The sequence below is a fragment of the Balaenoptera acutorostrata genome, chromosome 4 (assembly GCF_949987535.1).
Source record: "Balaenoptera acutorostrata chromosome 4, mBalAcu1.1, whole genome shotgun sequence".
NCBI classification, from domain to species: domain Eukaryota; kingdom Metazoa; phylum Chordata; class Mammalia; order Artiodactyla; family Balaenopteridae; genus Balaenoptera; species Balaenoptera acutorostrata.
The window spans coordinates 92,115,913-92,135,660 of record NC_080067.1 but is presented as its reverse complement, the minus strand read 5'-3'; the positions used below and the strand labels follow the sequence as shown (position 1 = coordinate 92,135,660).

The 19,748-nt window shown below is 38.2% G+C and overlaps 1 protein-coding gene across 4 annotated transcripts; it reads left to right on the top strand.

Annotated features, from left to right (window-relative positions):
* The first annotated feature begins 64 nt into the window (after positions 1-64).
* SLC35A5 (solute carrier family 35 member A5) lies at positions 65-19,440 on the top strand. Of its 4 annotated transcripts, XM_028166325.2 has the most exons (8): positions 65-161; positions 258-372; positions 1,185-1,333; positions 5,750-5,848; positions 7,222-7,355; positions 9,898-9,965; positions 15,877-16,657; positions 17,950-19,440. In XM_028166325.2, the coding sequence occupies exons 3-8, from the start codon at positions 1,204-1,206 to the stop codon at positions 18,016-18,018; spliced, it is 1,281 nt and encodes a 426-aa protein (XP_028022126.2). In that variant the 5' UTR covers positions 65-161; positions 258-372; positions 1,185-1,203; the 3' UTR covers positions 18,019-19,440. The 4 variants fall into 4 exon arrangements, with proteins under 4 accessions (XP_028022126.2, XP_028022127.2, XP_028022125.2 ...); XM_028166326.2 differs by lacking the exon at positions 65-161 and having other exon boundaries at positions 168-372; positions 7,225-7,355; XM_028166324.2 differs by lacking the exon at positions 65-161 and having other exon boundaries at positions 168-372.
* The last annotated feature ends 308 nt before the right edge of the window (positions 19,441-19,748 follow it).

Sequence of the window (19,748 nt, the reverse complement as noted above, 5' to 3'; positions counted from 1 at the left end):
CTCTCGCCCTCTCGCCGCAGCTCCGCCGCCACCTGGGCCTCACGTGACACAGGAGTCTCCGGGCACGTGACGCGAGAAAGGCCGCGCTGGGGCGGGATCGGGTCGCTTCTCCCCTCCCTCCGGAAGCGTAACACTGAGCGCGCCTGCGCAATGGGCACCAGGTCCGCTTTTTCCCAGTCGGGTCGTTATTGTGCTTTTTGTTCCGGAATAGGCGGGTCGGGTCCAAAGGCTTATTCGCCTTTCTTTTTCTCCCATAGATTCTCCGCGTATGGACCCTAAAAGCTACCGCTGCTGCTGCTGCGGACCTAGACAGTTACTGTCTCAGCTTTAGGATGTACGCTCTTCCACTAGAAGGTCTTCCAAGGGACCGAGGTAACCGCGCCCCCCGGGACAAAGAAGTGCGCGTGCGTTTGAGGGGAGGGCGCCCCCGGCGAGATGCCTCCTGCGCATGTGTGACAAGAAGGCGTTCCTAGATCGTGGGGGGAAAGCTGGCCTTCCCTAGTAGGGGAGGTGTCTCTTTGGCCTTGGTAGGTTTACGCCCCGCTTGGGCTGTGGGCATTGGTATTTCCAGCCCATCTCTCACCAATCCCCCAGGCACTGTGCACTATCCTTACTCTGGGTTGTTTTGGGTAGTTACCCGACCTGGAGTTTAATGGCCTTAACATATCAAAAGAGGGTCTTAGAGTCATTGATTTCTAAGTCGTCTTCTACTTCCAACAGTAGTTCAGTATAAATTAATACAGTGTTTCAGATATTTCTATTTCGGTCATTATTGTAACGAAATCTTTCCCAGCAAGCTCTTTTTCTTCCTTCTATGGAAAAACTGCTACTGAGGAGAAAAATACAAATATCAAATTATCTTCTAGAGCAAAGTTGCTCATAAGAATGAAAGCTAAAGAATTGCTTTTCTGCAGAATCCTGCAGTCCTAAAATGTCCTACCTTGGGCAGCACTTCTAACCTGGCTCTTGCCTTTTCAGTCTCTAGAGTTACCCCTCCTATCAAATTTTGACTCTTTCCTTTCCTTTCCCCATAGTTTTTCTTGTACTCCCCAACTTTTTTGCTTTGGGTATAGCCATAACCAGACATCTAAAAAATTCCTTTTCTGTTCTTCACAAATCAATGGTATTTGCATTATGCTTAATCTGCCAGCAGGGTTGCTCATGAACTTGTTCTTCTCTTTAAGGCAATTAAAAAACAGTGGAATGGAAAGGAATTATTGTGGTCATCCCATGTTAAGCTCCTCTTCAGCAATGTATACATTCCTGCTGGGGGCCATATTCATTGCTTTAAGCTCCAGTCGCATCCTACTTGTAAAATATTCAGCCAATGAAGGTAAGTTAAGGTTTGGAATATGTATGGAGCACTGCCATCTAATCACACTTTATCTTTCTTGTCTTTAGTTTCCCTTGTGTATAAAATGGGGATAATACCCTTAAACGTACTGTGCTTCATGTCAGTGATAAAGCATGTTTAAATTTGGTTCTTTAAACTTTCATCCCTTACCAAGAAAAATTTTTGATGCTGAGTGAAATTTGGGTCAGTCAAGTACAGGATCAAAACCTTTGCAGAACAGATCATAACGTCTGACTGTTGGTTTAATCAACAGGTGTTTCTGGGCCTATAGCAATATATATTATAACTTATTTTGAAATAGACAGGAGATATATTTGGTCACCTGGCGTTTGTGAGGTACTATTTTAAGTACATTATCAATGGAGCAGTACAGGTTATTAGCTTTGATAAATACGTACTCAGGAAATCTTTTATTATTCTTAATGTAAGAATTTGTATTTAAACAGTTTAATTCCACAAAACTGTGTTGAGAACCTCTCACTAGTTATTGAGTACACGTAAAATCATGACATCATGATCGTTAATGGTTTGCTTGGGGAGTCAGATGTGTACATAAGTCTCTTTTTTCAGTTAACATTTCTCTGCCAGGCGCTGGGCTAGATATTACTAGCAGGGTTCAAAGTGCATAAGATATAGACTTTATTCTCAAGAATTCACAGTTTATTAGAAGAGAAACACATGTAAATGCATCATGAAAATACAGTATAATAAGTGCAGTTCTATACCAAAGATACAGAGGTAGTTTTACATAGAAAGTGATATATTCTGTCTGGGAGAGCATGATGTGGACTGTGAAGCAGTCAGGGAGCACTCTTCCCGGATAAGGTGACAGTTGATCCACAAGAAGACAAGGTGGGCAGAGGTATTCAAAACAGAAGCAACAGCCTGTAAAAATGAACAGATGTATTAAAAAAGCAGGATGGATTGTGAGAATGTGTAGTTCAGAATTACTGAGCAAAAAGTTTTAAGGACTTGGACGAGGCGGGAAGGAGTGCTTGGCCAGAGAGGGCAGTAATGATCAGAGAGCTGAGGACTTTATATGTCATGCTAAGCATCTGGGACTTTATTCTCTAGGCCCTAGAGTCTGGGAGACAGGGAATACTTGGAGGAATATAAACGGCAGGGTAAGATGAGAAAGACTATTATGGTAGCTGGATGGAGAATGGACTAAAGGGGAAGAGAAGTAGCCAGTTTGGGGGTTATTACAAATTCAAGCCACAGATGATGAAAACTAACCAAGGCTTTTGAAGTAGGAATAGAGAAGAGAGGATAGAGTCAAGAAATAATTCTAAACATAGAAAAGACAAGACCTGGAGAATGTGTGGAATGTGGAGATTAAAGGAGATGAAGTATTGGATAGTTCAGAGGTTTCTGGTTTGGATGCTGAGTAGGTCAATGATGTTCTCAACTGAGATGGAGACTAAGGAAGGAAGAGCAGGTTGGACAGAGCTCAGAGAAATTAACAGTTTTAGCTCTTGTACCTTCCATGGGGCCAGGAGCTGTGTCCTTGTTTACTGCTGTATCCTGCAGTGTTTAGCACTTCACGCATGTCAAGGAAATGCCAGTTAAGTGAATAAATAGGAGATAGTTATTCATATGGATATGTTTAGTGAGCATTAAATGTTCCAGAATACGGATTTGGAAACATTAATATTAAATTGACATTTAAAACCCAAGGAGCGGAGGGCTCATTCAGGGTAACCACACAGAATGAGAAAATAACAAAGAGCCAAGGATAGAACTCCAAGGAATGGCAGCATTTAACAGGAGTGCTGACACTCAGAAGGACATTAAGAAGGAATTAGAGAGATGAGAGAACTAAGTGCACATGACTTACAGAAGGGAGTTTGACTGGGAGGAAATTGCAACATCAGGATAAGATAAGGATTAAAACCCACTCTTTGGAATTAGTAATTAGAAGGTGTTTGGTAATCTCAGGAACTAGGTAGTTGGAGTACTGTGGTGGGATCAGAAACCAAACTGCTTGGGGGCAGGATCTGAGTGGAAGGTGGGTACAGTGGAGATAATGAATATTGACACTTTTATGGAGATCAGGAGGAGGTATGGTAGCTGGAGGGGGAGGATCTTATATTTTTTTTTTTTCAGTTGGGAGTTTTGAACATATTTGTAGGAGAGGAGAGGAAGCCAGTTAATAGAAAGATAAAGGAGATATACTGAAGCCAGAGGAAATACTTATTGGAGCAAAGCCCCTGAAGAGAAGGGAAGGTTTTAATGGGGAGAATGGGTGAATAGTGGGGCCATGGCTCCTCTCTCTGGGAGTGAAGGGAAACCAATAAGGATGAACGTGGTGTCGATAAGGTTGGAGTGTGGGCAGAAGAGTAGAGAGAGGTCACATGTGATGCTGTGATACGATTTGGGATCAACCATGAGAGAAATGCAAGGAGAAAAACAAAAACGATGAAAAGCAAGAATGAGTTAAAGAGCAGTGACAAGAGTTTGAAAGTTGTGATCTGAAGCCCCCCATTTGTGTGCATGTGTGTTTGCTCGTGTGTATCATGCTAGAAAGTAAAGCAAAGTATTGTTGGAGGATAATGGAATGTGATTTCAGTATAGCTTTGAGCTCAGAAAAGGGAGGAGGAGATGTTTTTAACTAAGCTTTGAATGATGGAGAAAGTTTAACAGGCAATTAAGTGCCTACTAAGTGCAGAACACTTAACTGCCAGGTTTAGGATGTCTTACAAGACATGATCCCTGTCTTGTAAGAAGCTTACATTTTAAGGGTAAGACATACAACATTAAAAATAACTATAATACAATGTTACAAGTACTGTTATAGAGGTTTATAAGTAGTGTTACCCGAAAACTGGGTTCACCTCTTGGTAGGTGTTGAGCCAAAAGACACAACCAAGCCGAAGATTGGGAGAAGGAAGGATTTATTATTACTTGTAGCAAGTAAGGAGAACACCGGGGAGCTTTCCCAAAGCAGTGTCTTCCCAAACAGCAAGATTGGGGAAGTTTTAAGCTAAAGGGTACATGCATTTTATGGAGGGGCTTGGGTGGTTGACAGAATCCAGCTTTAGTTGATTGAAGTCAGGAGGGTCAGAAAAGGTCAACATCATCATCCAGTTCTAGTTGATCTGGTGGTTGAGCACTGCAGGCTCATCTTTACCATTGAAACTGAACTGGGAGTCTTTACAACTGATACATTATCTTTGCTATTGTCACTTCTCTTGCTGGATAACAGTTTGTTCCTGCATTCTTTTGTTCCCTTAAGATCCTTAATTACTGAGACCTGTTCAAGGGCAAGCATTACGGCCAGGCTTAAGTCACAAGATGGCTTAGGCCAAAAATGGCTTCTCTTAAGTCAAGAAAGCCATGCCTGGTTCTCTTTCTCCGGGGACCCCCTACCCTATCTGTTTACACTAGTGCTACAGGATTGGAGATGAATAAAGGATTGATTATGCATAGGTTGTGAAGGTCAGGGAAAACCACAGAAAAGAGGAAGAAAGAGTGTTCTGGGGAGCAAGAATGTCGAGTTGGCTTTTTTCCTTTGTACTTGGCCAGTTTGGGTTTTTCATACGACAACCAAGGGAAACAAGCAAATATTTTTGAGAAAATGCATTCCTCAAAATAGTAACTAATAAAATCTATGTTTGTCCTTGGCAAAATTATAGAGCAAGTTGTTAGAAAAAGGAGAGAAATAACAGCTAAGTCAAGATATACTAACCAAACCTCATTTCCTAATTAGATTGACTTGTAGGTTGGGATATAGCTTCCTGATTGGTCAGTGGGTTTGGATGTGTCAGTGTGTTTGTCCACCGAAGAGCCCTGGGCCAGTTGCCTCTTGCCTCAAGCCACTTCCTTCTGTTACCACAACATAATGTTTGTCCCAGAGTGCCTAACAAATATTGTTTTCCATGTGTACCATGATATGAAACAGATAGGAAAACTCTGAGTTAAGGGAATATCACAGACAGAGTGTACCTTGATTTAAGCAAGGCAGACAAGTCACACAAGAGGAATCACGAGCTGGGTAATAATTCAGCCACCTAGATTGATAGCTGTTTGATTAGTCAGGCCCCGATTGTTAGTTAATGGTCAACTTAGAAGCTGGTCTCTAATGCCATGCCACAAAGCTTTCTTCGCCTGTAGCCCTAGCCTCCTCAACACATTTTTCAGGAACTTGAAGGAAAACATGAGAGGCATCTCTCTCAATTTCAAGGATAATAAAACGCTCAATGAGGTAAGGATAGCTAACACATTAGGTGAATTGATTCAAAAATCCAAAAGAGCCAAAACCAACTGGATGAAGTTTAATATAACCAGTATTAAAGTCCAGCTTTTAAGTTTAGAAACAGCTCTCAATTATTTACTGTATGTAAGCATTATATAGAGCAAAACTTATAATTAAAAAACATTTCTGTTACATTTCAGAGAACAAATATGATTATCTTCCAACTACTGTGAATGTGTGCTCAGAACTGGTGAAGCTGGTTTTCTGTGTGCTTGTGTCATTCTGGGTTCTAAAGAAAGGTGAGTCTTGAAATGGTACTATATACTGGTTAAAAATCACAGACTCAAAGAATTTTAGAACTGAAAGGAACATTTTATATCAGTTAGTCTAGCCCATTAATTTTATATATGAGGATACTAAGATACAAATAGAAATATGGTTACTCACGTTTTGCAGGTGAGGAGCAGACTCAGAGAGTAAGTAGTAAGTGTTAGTGTGGTGCTGGGTAGGAGGGGCAGAGCCTGGACTCCACCCACATGTCCTAGCGTCCCATCCACTGTGCTGCCTCTTGACTTGTTCCTGTGGTGGGTCGCACAGCGAGTTAGTTTTTATTCAGATTCAGGATTATCTAAATCACTGCTGTCTGACGTGATATGTAGCATACTGCAAAACAGTCCCCATTGCCTTTAGGGGGACAGCATAGCGCTTTGGAGTCAGAGAGACTGTATTCTAGGGCAGATTATTTTACTTTTCTGAGCTCCAGTTTCATCAACTATCAAATAAGTATCAAATAAGGGTACAAATAGTATCAAATAAGGGTACTAATCCTTCCTCAGATCAAAAGTATGTACCCTTTTGTGGCTATTAATTCTCCAGTTATTGAACCTTAGCTCTCTCTGCTACTTTGATCCACCTTCCCACATGAGGTAGACATAGAATTTACACTATTAAAGGGCTTGCCCAAGAAGATGTCTCTTCATTCTCAGAGGTTTCAATCTTTGCAGAGTTTCTAGTTAGTGGAATACATTTCTTAATCTCATGAAATTTATGAAGTATTTACAGGGGTTAGACTTAAATTGTTTTCTATCTTTTCATTTTATTTTACATTCTCCATTATAGTACCTTCTTAAGTTTTTGTAAACCTAGAGATAGGAGAATAACTCATACTAGGATGAGTAAAAGTTAATTTTCTCTACTCCCCTATATATAAACTTTCACTTAGTATCTCCCTTTCCTGATTCCCTCACCCACCACAGCACCACCGCCCCAGCCCCCAGAAAAAAAATCCCAGCATGAACGCTACATTTTTTGTTCCACTTATTTTAATTTGTTGATCTCTCTTGGCTTTATGCTCAGTAGTAAGAGAAAACATAAGTGTGTCCTGAGTTGCCTTCTTCAGTAATACATCTGTCTCAAGTTAGCAGGAACTAAGAAAATCAGTATTCCTAAAGTGTTGCTGTTGTCAGAGATGGGCACGGTGGTGGGGTGAAGAAAGACCGTAATGGAATCCTGTGTAGTCCTTGATTTCTCAAGGCTAATAGTCACTTATGAAAGCACGTTCATGAAGTCTCTTTTAAAGAATTATATCAGAAATTAAATACAATTTACTTTCTCTAAAAATATGTGCATTCTCATCAAGCTCATATATTTATTGCTGTATTTCTTTCTTCAGAAGATCATCAAAATAGAAACTTGAGATGTGGTTCCTGGAAGGAATTCTCTAATTTCATGAAGTGGTCCATTCCTGCCTTTCTTTATTTCCTGGATAATTTGATTGTCTTCTATGTCCTTTCCTATCTTCAGCCTGTAAGTAAATAATGACAAAGAAAACAGCATTGAAAAGACAGAGAAATAAATCCTGGAACTAACCTTTCTCTTTTTTTTTTTAATCGTTTTCCTTGGCACTGTTAGTTTCTCATTGCCTCACTGGCCTTCCTGAGGTTTGAGCAGAATCATGTGAGCACTGACTTACCAATCTACTTGCAAGACTCTCCCGCTGTGAAAGATAACTATTAAACTGTGCTGACTGATCGGTGGGAGCTGCTTCCTGACCACTGAATCTAGAGCCATCTCTCTCTGTGTAACCTTAACCAGTCTGCCTATTTTCTGAGCCATCCTGTGGTCACCCACCTCTAATATTAATCTCAACATCCAGGACCTCCAAGCAGACTCCCGTGATTAACTCAGAAAATTATACGCTCAGTGTACTGCTCTTTCTTACACTTGTTTTAATGTGGTGTATATGTTTTCTTTTGGTATGATTTTCGTTTTCTGTTAGTCCTGTCATTTAACCAAGTTCTTTAAGGGTAGAGATTATATCCTCCCAATCTAAATGCTATCCATAACTGATAATACTAGGTATACTTCTCATGTCTCCTGGCATCCCCTATGCCAATTTAGAGAGCTGTTAGTAATCAGAATTAAAGTTTGGTCTTCTGCTTTTACCTATTACTCAGTTTGTATCACGTGTATATTTTCCCCTCTATATTTTCATTTTATAAAATGAAGGTTTCTAGTGCCACATTTAAGAAAATGTGTTTTAATTTTCTTTAAAGAGAAACTTCAGGCATTTTGATCATAAATAGAATTTCTGTTGACACTAGTCCTCTATTTGAAACCTCTTAAGTATAGCCAAATCAGTGTGAAAGTGGGATGAAAAGGAGGGATCAAGAGGGCACTGAGGTAGAAAACAGGAGTTTGATTCTTTTGCACAATTTAAAAGATTAGAACCAGGCAAGGCCAAACTGCTCTGTAAAATAGAATGGTGTTACCATACCGGCCCAAAGGCAAGGACCTGGGCCAGGGGATCACCTGAAGTTGCTTTCAGCTCTGTGATCCATTTTATTAGTAAAAGTTCATTCCATTTAAAATGTGTCCTCTCCTAAATTCTTTCACTTTGTTTTTCAGATCTGAGAATTCCTCCCAACAACATAATTATTCACATTCAATAAAGTGTATATTTGTTGTGTTTTATTTGTATCCAACAGACTACCTCTAAATTTATATCCCTTTGCTAAATCCCTAGTACCAAAGCAGGAGTGCAACTTCCTGTTCTTACAGCTTATTGCTTTGCTCTTCCTTCCTGATTGTGTGCAACCACAGATATTACAAAATAAATTACTTGGCATACATATTCTTTGTAGTGCTATGCCCAAGCCTAGTTGGAAAGAATTAAATAGAGATGCATGGAAGTTTGGGGGGCAAAGAGCTGTGATATTTTATTTATTCTATACTATTGCCTGGACAGAGTGGACACAATTCCCCAGGCCAGCAGGCTGTTTTGTTAGGTACATTTGCAGCGCTGTAACCGTGATTGATCAGAGACGCCACTTCCCCACTCTTAACCAGCCACGTACTTTTCTTATCTCCTCTTAACTTGTCTCCTAACCAGGGGTTCACAAGCATTCGTCTGCAAAGAAAACCTTAAAATAATGGTTCCCATAAAAATTCAGTAGAAAAAGAGCAATATTGTATTCTTGGAATTTTTGCTAGTTGTTATTGGAGTTTACTCTTATTTCTTTAATTCAGCTGCATATTAGTCATGTTTGCTGGTTGTATAAGATTGTGGATACTCTTTAGGGTTTGGTCAATTTAAAGTGACAGCAAGGAGGAAGGCAGTAGGATTTGTTTTTAGAAATTATTAATATTGTCAGATCCAATTATGGGGGCAGTGATAAATTTCATATTCTCTGGGCCAAAATGTATATATGTTCAGATTAATATTCTCATGTGTGAAATTTGACTAAATTCACAAAAACAAACTTTAATAAAATCTGGCTAACACCTTTCTAAGTGTTTAGAACAATGTGAATAAATCCAAAGGACTGTCAAATATAAGTTTGGTAGTGAATCACTGGTACTGAATCACTACAGTTCAACCAGGTAAATTGATTTAATTCCTAGAGCGTTAAAAACGCTTAAAAACCTATACCTCCGTCTTCCTAATTTATAAATGGGCCTAACTTGCTTTCTCTCTACCCACAGAATCAGTGTTAAAAGTCTCTGAGAGCTTGAAAAAGTATGCTTTATAATCACTGTAACCATTATTTCTGGACCTAAACCTACAGAGTTTATAAGTATTTCCAGATCTGCACATAAAGACTATTACACAGGCGTTTGCTGAATTTCAACACATTCTCAAAGCCTGTACAATAATTTGATCATATCTACGTAAGTTTAACGAGCAATAAAAATAGAATTTAATCCTCTAGTGAAGTAGCTGCCCTAATAACCCCTCTGGGTTTTGACCAAAAAGCTTTTTTTTGTCAGGTGAACTTGCACCAAACTGGGAGATTGCTGAGGTCAGTGCTTTGCTTGGATTGTAACTCTATCTTCTCTTTCTTTCTAGGCCATGGCTGTTATCTTCTCAAATTTTAGCATTATAACAACAGCTCTTCTATTCGGGATAGTGCTGAAGTAAGTAGCTTGTTGTGAAAGCATATATCATACTCTAAAATGGCACTGCCTTGTTTCAGATGATATACCCTCTGAATCCCAAGGCCGGGATTTTATTCCTAATTTGCTTTGTGTGTTGGGCAAGTTGTTTAACCCATCTGGAAAGCAGCTGCAGTGTTAGCCTGTCTAAATCCTCTGTGATTCAGTGTTTGAAATGTTTTTTCTTAGCATCTCAAAAAAAAAGAGATGATTGGGTTTTAATTATTTTAATTTTTAGTGCCAGATTTTCAACAAAGAATTCATTAGCGCTTTTTTTTGCAGATTCTCTGTACACTAATAGGGAACCAAGAAGTTCCTAGGATTAATATATTTGTTATTTGGAGTTTGGAGGTGATAAAAAGTGGCAAATTCCTTATTAAACTCCTTGAGATGACTACGTGATTTAAGCTCTAACTGGCAGAGGATTTGCATGAGGAATCTAGTTAAAATTACAATTAATAAGAGTGAACTTATTAAACTTTCCAAGTGCTATCACTAATTCATCTCCAGGAGAACGTTTGAATAAAATAAACATTTTTAGTTTAGATAGGCTCTGCTGCAAAGCAAAGGCCAGAATGTCCTAAGGTGATACAGGATCTGGGTACTTAACTCCAGTTTAATTTGTTACTTAATGATGATGATGATGATGAAAATAAAATTAACTTTTTGTTACATTTGTTGTGATTGTTTTTATTTTAATTTTACATTCACATTCTCTTTTTAATTTGTTTCTCAATGTGCTATGTCACAGTGTGTTTTCATAATTGATGTGTACAGAAGGATGAAGGGCTTGGTACATAGGCACTCAGTAATTATTTGTTGAATCCCGGGATGCATTCAGTCCATAAATTATATGAAATTCTTGAAAGGTTTTCTTTTACCCTGAGGAAACATTCAATTTAACAGTTGATGTAAGAGATGGGAAAAAATGAACATAGCATTTCATCCAATTTAAACGTTAGAGTCACTGAAATTTGCTTTTGCTATCACTTTGTTCATTTTATTTATGAATTGTGAGAATAATTCAATTCAACTAGCAAGTTAAAGAATGCTAATCCAAAAAAACACGTTAAAGTCTTTAAAATCAGCACGAAAGTCACTTTGTAGGATAACAGTTGGCTTCTGAGAAAACATATGTAAGCAATAATATTTTTATATTGATTCCTGTGATAAAATTAGGGATGCACTTCCATAAAGGAATAATTGTTGGCTCTGACACACAATAAAATACTCACTATTATTAGGGGAGCGATGGTCTCAAAAACATGTATTTTTTTTGTTTTGTTTGGGGCTTTTTTTTTTAAGTAAAAAAAATTTTTTTTTCCTGTGAAGTGACAGTTTATGAGTACACATGGTATTATACTTAAGTTATTATATAATATATAAGTATTATGTCAAAATTAAATTAATAACTGAATTTACCAAAGAGACGTTTAAAGGTATGTATTTCCTGTCTTGAAATTGGCCAGTAGCTCTAGCTATGCCCAGAATTGGTTGGTTGGTTTTTTTTTTTAATGACCCCAGAGCATGAGCAGGGCTGTGGGCCAAGGTGAGGGGCACTTGGAAAAGCCCTGCCCCGGGTGGCCCGACTGCCATGTGGGCAGCTGCGCGGGGAGGCTCTCCACCAGTGACTAGAAAACACTAAGGTCTCCTCAGGGCCTTTCTACCCTATTTCGACTTAACCCCACAATGACCCCATGAGATGGGTGCAGTTAGGCTGAGTCTGTGCCTGGAACCCAGGGCCACGAAGCATTTTGCAGCCCTCGGGCAGCTCCCTTTGGCTGTAGAAGAGGGAGTCTAGGTGGATAGGCTGGAGGCAGAGGGGCGAACGACGTTATGAACTACAGTTCAAACTTTTTTTTTTTTTTTACATATTTTACCTCTTAATATTCAAAGCAGTAATATTGATTCTTAGGCATGTGTTTGCTTTGTTGTTAATGCCACTCTGTTTTGAATCCTTAGAAGTTCTTCAGATTAAAGAAACAATAAAATCACTCCATTTTTATTATTTCCTCAAGCGCTTAGTTCCCAGAATGGGTCTTAGTTTGACTAATTCACAAATCAGCACTTGAAGGTACTCTAAATAGTAGAGCTAAAATGTGATAATAAATCTAATAATGTCTTTTATGGGAATGCCTTTTAAGTATTACCTATTATTATATTTTAAAATCAACTTTGTTCTATTTTGATCTTTTTGTTGGTGGTAGTGTATGTTGTTTGTTTGTTTTTCCCTATTTAATCTACTCTTTGTGAGTCATTTGATGGTGTTTTGCCCGTGGCAATAAAATTTTGACCTAAGAATAGCTTGAGTTCTATCACAAGTTCTTAATTTGTTTGCCATAAATAACTCATTTAGAATATCAAATCTCTTGTCTTATACTTGACTCTAGCAGAGCCATCAAATACCTTTCCCATGTAGGTAAAGGATATAAGGCTATACAGGTAGAAAAAAATAAGTCCAGTGAATAATGTAAAACTTACTTGTAAGAATTTGAAAGTGAGAAAAAGTGAAAAGTATCACCATTCAAATGTCTTATTCTAAACCCCATGTGAATGCATAGATTTCCTCCTTGAAGTATAGTTACTGGTTCAAAGTGGAAATGTGACAGGCATGCCTCAAAGCCCTATTGGTTTGCTCTTAAGGCTTGGCAAAGTTGTATAATCTTGTTTGCTAGGCTTTAGGGAATAATAACGTCAGCCTGAACATCGAGATTTGGGAGATTAGAGAGCAAAACCAAGACCAGCACTTATTTTTACCTAAAGAATGTATATAAGTTTCTCTGATTTCTTCAAAGGGAAGGGAAAAAATTATTAAAAAACACATTTTGAAACATATGTTGGATGTCTTGGAAGTTACGGTGAACTTTACTTTCTGAACCAGCAGAAAAAATAAAAGTGCCACTCGGTAATAACAAGCATTTCTCCAAAACCATTCATTCACTTGATAAATATTTATAATTTCCCATGATAAATCTGCCCCTGGTCACTCTCTGTGCTATTTAGAAAGGTATGATGCATGGTTTCTTGAAAAAAGTTATGTCTTTCCACTTAAATATTTTCTGGCTCTGCCTTGGTTTACCACCAAATATGGTAGAAATGCTCTCATCTGACACAATTTGGACCTAATTGTTGAGTTACTAGGAAAACTCAAAGTAGGGATGTCATTTAAAATATATATATACTTTAGACAATTTAACTTAAGGTATGTAAGTGTCCATTCATCATTCTTTTGATGAAGAGCCTAAGACCTTTCCTTTGCATACATGTGGGGTTTGCTGATTGGAGTTCTTTGGCTTCTTTCTTGCTTGAACCTACCTTGATTACACATCATCTGTGGTTTCTGGTTTCAATTTCTTTATAGTGGAGCAAGCCTTAAATATATTTTTAAAGTAGATTCTTCTGCATTTTTATTATTCATTCCCTAAGCTTAAACTAACTTACCTGTACCTAATTCAAAGACAGTTTTTTTGTCTTGTGATTTGCCTTTAATCCTCCCAAGGCATTCAACTTAGTTTTCATGAAAACAGCAATCCTTTTCATTCACTCATAATTTATGATTTCTGTAATCATTAAAATATATAATTACAATAATGAGGTCACCTGGCAAAAACACGTTTTGGAACAGAGACTCTGTGAGCAAACAGTTCACTTGGGAGCAGAGGCCTTCAGGTTCAGTAGCCTTCCAGCCAGAGGCTTTCAGCTCTGCGCATCAATCTGAATGTTTTACTGGGGCAGTGGAGAGGTCGGTTAAGTGAGCTTCTACTGTTGCACCTCCTAAACCGTAAGGAGCAAACTCTTTCGTGCCTAATCAGTCGTCATTTATAATAGTGCAGATCCTCAGCTGACTTTATAGGATGATTTATTGTTTTATTTTTGCTGAAAATCTATTTTCACCCTAATCTTTAATAATTTTTACCTTCCTAGAACATTATCTTGAATGAGTAATTATTTGCAGTAGGTACTGTTTAGCTTATTTAAGGCTTTATTTCCTTGGATTCTTTTTTCTCCATGTCAATATTAGTGGAAAATCTATAGCCGTCAGAATTGAAAACTTCTAAAGGACGTGTAGAGTATATCATTGCCTCATTTATCTTGACGTACAGTACTTGGTTTTATAATGATTTTTATAAATTGAGCACCCATTTTTCATCTCTGTCTTTTTCGGTTTCCGTTTCATTTGCCTTCTACTGCTAAATGTGTATCACCTGCACCTTCAGCAATGTATGTGACTAGCTGACAGTTTCTGACCTCGTGGACTATAGGGCTATGTTGGTCTCATCACTGCACGCTAGATCTGGTTATATGAAAGTGTATACGCGAGAAGACATTCAGGGAGCACAGGTGTGCTGCTGTCTATGTGTGCTATCTGTGCAGTTAGCAGTTTCACAGCATGAAGCTCTATGGACGCATTGGTGAAATCAGACACATATTCCTATACAGGCATCCTGGAACTCAGAATTACACTTAAGAGGTGCATTGGTCCAGAAGGAGAACTTACAAAACCATGGCTCAGACTCCTTCCTTGCTCTTTCATAAATACATGACCTTAGAGAAGTCAGTTAACCTCTGAGAACCATTTCCTCCCCTAGAACAGAAACTGCCTGACCCATAGTAGGTGCTCAACAAAAGCTCCAAAATTCTTACAACTTCACTTCTCACCTGTTGCTTTTCACGTCTGCCTTTGCTCATGTTACTCTCTGTTCTTGGTGTGCCTCTTCTCCACCTGGCTAATCGATCTTCAAACTTGAAGATGTTGTCCCCCCTAGAAGCCTCCCTGGGTGCCCCCACCTGAGTCCCATACCCCTCTTTCCTTAGTCAATGTACCTTGTAGCCTTTGTATAGACTCTTGCCTCTTCCTGGGTATATTGCCAACTCCCTTTTCACATGACAAACTTCAATGTATTTTTCATCTTTCAGCTTAAGTGTCATTTCCTCTTCAAAGCAATACCTGACTCTATTTCCAGACTCAGGTGTTGTTTCTCAGTGTACCCCAATCGTTCTGTGTATCATATGTCACACATTATATTGTCATCATTTAGTTCCATGGCTCACTCCCTATTAAAGTGTAAATTCTTTGAGGATGGAGACCAAGTCTTTTTTCTCTTCCCAGCATGCCTGGCACATAGTTGCTGCTTATTAAATGTCTGTTGAACTGAATGAATTTGTAAAATGGAATAATAATCATCACATCCTCCATATCTGAAAAGTTTGTTGTTAGGCAAAATAAAGAAATAAATAAAGCATTGTTAGGACTTCATCAACTGAAACACTGAAAATATTTTTTTCCTTGCCTTATCAAACAGTTTGCTGTATAATACTTTATGATCAGGCCATGAATCTGGGAACTAGCTTCCTCCTTAAGTCATTTCTGGGTCATGAATACCTTTGAAAATTTGACAGATCTTTGAAGGATCACCTGGTGGGGGTGGGGAAGTCCAGGAATTCACCTATGTAGAAGATTTGGCACACACTGCAAGAATTCACAGATATCAGAAGCTCGTCACATTTTTTTCTGGTTCATGGAAACTAGATTGAGAATCCCTGCTATAACTTAATCGCGAGATTAAAAAGTGATCGTACCAAACAACTAAGATCAGCTCCCAAGGTAGAAAGGAGGCTTACTTAAACCTATAGGTTAAAAGGAAACTTACAATGAGGAGAAATGACTGAGTGGCCTTAAGGGACAGCTACTATAAAAGCAGATAAAAAATAAGTTCAAGAAGCAGACACACCCTAACAGGTTTCCTTTGAACTTGAATTGTGGGGAATGCTGGCAAAAACAGTATGGTTCATGCAACCAAGTACTCAAGTGATTGAGTTTTCAGTAGACACAGTTGATAGGGGAGGAGGAAAAAAGACTAGTATTAAAATCTCTTTTTTCATCTTTGAACAGGAGGCATCTAAACTGGATACAGTGGGCTTCCCTCCTGATTTTATTTTTGTCTATTGTGGCCCTCACTTCTGGGACTGAGACCTCACAGCATAACCTGGCAGGACATGGATTTCATCACGATGCCTTCTTCAGCCCATCCAATTCCTGTCTTCTTTTCCAAAGTGAGTGCTCCAGAAAAGACAACTGCACAGCAAAGGAGTGGACTTTTTCTGAAGCTCAGTGGAACACCACGGCCAGGGTTTTCAGTCATATCCGTCTTGGCTTGGGCCATGTTCTTATTATAGTCCAGTGTTTTATTTCTTCGATGGCCAATATCTATAATGAAAAGATACTGAAGGAAGGGAACCAGCTTACTGAAAGCATCTTTGTACAGAACAGCAAACTCTATTTCTTTGGCATTCTTTTTAATGGGCTGACCCTGGGCCTTCAGAGCAGTAACCGTGATCAGGTTAAGAACTGTGGGTTTTTTTATGGCCACAATGCATTTTCAGTAGCCCTTATTTTTGTAACTGCATTCCAGGGCCTCTCGGTGGCCTTTATTCTGAAGTTCCTGGATAACATGTTCCATGTCTTGATGGCCCAGGTCACCACTGTCATCATCACAACGGTGTCTGTCTTGGTCTTTGACTTCAGGCCCTCCCTGGAGTTTTTCTTAGAAGCCCCATCAGTTCTTCTCTCCATATTTATTTATAATGCCAGCAAGCCTCAAGGTCTGGAATACGCACCTAGGCAAGAAAGGATCCGAGATCTAAGTGGCAGTCTTTGGGAGCGCTCCAGTGGGGTAAGTTTGTGAGGATGCTGCTTTTTTGCCTGTTCTTCCCAAATTCAAAGTGTAGTTATGCAAGAAAAGAAATAGATCAGTGCTGATTTGTCACAGGGCATATTGGATCTCTCTGACTTATCATTCAACAATCATTTGTTGGACTCCTTATGTATAAGGACTCATGATAATGCTGTCAGGGGTTGAGAAGAAGTATAAATCACAGTCTGAAGGACTTTATGCATTAGTTGTATCATAGAATATTACAGTCACAGAACCAGAAGATGCATCACAGGTTATCTTGTCTAGTCTCCTAGTTTTACAAGTGAAGAAACAGACTCAGAGAGGCTAACTGGGTTACAGATAGTAAGTGAAAGAACTGGTACCAAACCCATGAGGTCTGACTCCTAATCCATTCATTACTCTTTCCACTCCACTGTAGTTGGGGAAACAAGCCTCATTCGTAAGAAAAGTTGATCTTTGACATTAGTAAGTCTTGTTAAATATAAGTCAAAAGCCTGGCTTCTTTCTTTTCCCTGTAGTTATTCATAAACCAGAGGGTGCCAGAAGGGCAACCTTGTTTATCTCACTAAGACGGTGGTTCCCAAGGTTCCCAAAAGGATTGCTGCAAATGCATAGTGATCTCCTGGAGGCTCAAGTTAGGAGATAGATATATATTTAAATAAAACATGAAATGGAGTCCTCTATCTAGGTTTAAATTTACAGTTTTCATGAACACACAAAATATGAGATAGTTCACACAAGGAACATTTTACTCTTTGGGAAAGTTAACCTATTGCTTATTAGATAGAGTTCATGGCAGAGCTTCCCTCAGTAATGCCTCTGAAGTGATGATACTTACAACAGATTCTTAAGATGAAAAAATTAGAAGCCTGCTCTGATCTCAGTTAGAATATAGATTTAGAAATCCTGTATTCTTTTCCGACAGTCTAATAACACTGCTTGCCCTACTTTTTTAGGTAAAAGAAAATCAATGTAGGTAACAAGGCCCAGTTTATACCTATTTCTGCAGCCTTTAGTCATTTCCCTCCAAGACCAGCAGAGGCCGCTCCTTACTTTGCTCTTGTTAACTTTGAAATTCAAATGTACTGAAGTGCATTCCAATTTTTTATCTTACTATATGCCTGCGGTTAACTTGCCAAGAACTTATTTATTTAATTTCATTTAACAAGATTATAGTTTAATTAAATAAAATCCATGATTTGTTAGTAAGGTTTCTCCTTAGTAATTATTAAAAATGGAACATTTCTAGTTTTGTCCTAATTAATTACTAATTTCATGTTTCCTTTTAGGATGGAGAAGAACTGGAGAGACTTACCAAACCCAAGAGTGATATTGAATCAGATGAAGATACTTTCTAACTGGTACCCAAATAGTTGGCAGCTCTCACAAACCTTATCTTCACATTTTCAGCATGTGTGATATTTATCTTTCCACTTTGATAAACCAAGAACATTTCTAAAGCATAAAACTCTTTGCATATATCTAACCGCTCCCTAAATAATTCCAACCAAAGCTTAGAGTACCCAAAGGCTAAAAAGTTCTAAGGAACTGACATCAGAATAATAGTATGGAGACTGCATTAATGGCCTGGTACTTAGTAGGTCAAGATATATTTGCAGATTATTTTCCTTGTTCCTCCGTTCCAGAAAACTTGTAATAATCATGTTAGCTGTACCCTATAAATACACAAATAGAGATCAGTTTGCCAGATATTCAGAATTGTGTAGTTCTACTCTGCATGCCATAGTCTTCCCTTTTTTATCATTATAAATATCACCTAGGTTGACCCTTGAATTTTGAGGCCATGGAGATAGTCATTTTGTAATTAAAAAGCAATGAGACTCTAAAAATTTGGTTGAAGGACCTTAATAACCAGCCACAACATTGATTTGAGAGTATTGTAGTCGGTGCTAAATGTTTTGACAAACAAATTTTTCAACAAAAATCTCAGAATTTTAATTTTTAGGAATTTGTAGGAAGTCTTATTTTTAGTGGTTGTCTTTTGATGTTTTTCTACACAAATAAGCTTCAATTTAGGTGAAAGTTGATTTCCAGTCCCCACAGTTATCACTTGTATTTTACATCACTTAAACCAGCCATGGTGGGTTTTTTCTCCTCAGTTTGACCACATCACTTTTGGATTATTCTGTTTGGGAGACCTAATAAGCCACTTATATTAGTTATTAAATAGAACTTATGACTATTATATATCTTCATATCATATTCTGTTCCTAAAGTTTGAGACACTGGCTTCAGAATCATGCCAGGTTATCAGTAAGACTATTGCTGAAGAGTTCTTTTAAAAGAGTCACTTTGCAAACAAATGACTTTTACTGAAATATGAATAGTATTACTCTAAAAAGAGGAAGGCCAGTAATAAATAAAGCACTTTATAGTAACCATATTTCACCCTTAAACTGCATGGTATTTTTTTAGGTATTTTTGCATGCATCCAGTTGAGTCTATGAGGTAGAGAAGTCAGGTGATAGATAATTTAAAAATGAGAAAACAGAAATGACTTGCCCAAGGCCATATAGCTGGATGGTGATAGGAGAAGTGTTGGCTTCAGCTAATAGGCCTATGTGTTTATAGAGCACTACACTGTAAATGTGAGCTTTAAGTTGTCGTTTTCATGCAGTCTGTACATCTCTTCTTTCCCCTAATTTTCATACAGATAAATATAAGATAATACTATTACATAATCCATCTGTGATATCCAGAACAATATGAATGGCAAGAGTTGGTGGAAATTTATAAATAAAATAACTATTAAACCCTTACCTTGTGTTGCCACTTTGTTATATGAGGTGGAATGCAGAGTATTTCTAATTTCAAAACGTAATTTCAAAAGAACTTTTAAAACTGTCTCTTTTTCAGTAGATCTTGAGATCTACTGAAATCAGCTATAGGAAGAAAGAAAATCAGCTATAGGAAGACCTCACTTTTAAGAAATACAGCATACAAAACATACTTATGAAACACATAAAATTGCAACAATATTACTTGTGAAGGTATTGCCTATGGGATGTATTAAATAGCAGATCCCACTAATTCATGGAGATTGATTTTCTCATTTACAGTTGCTTTT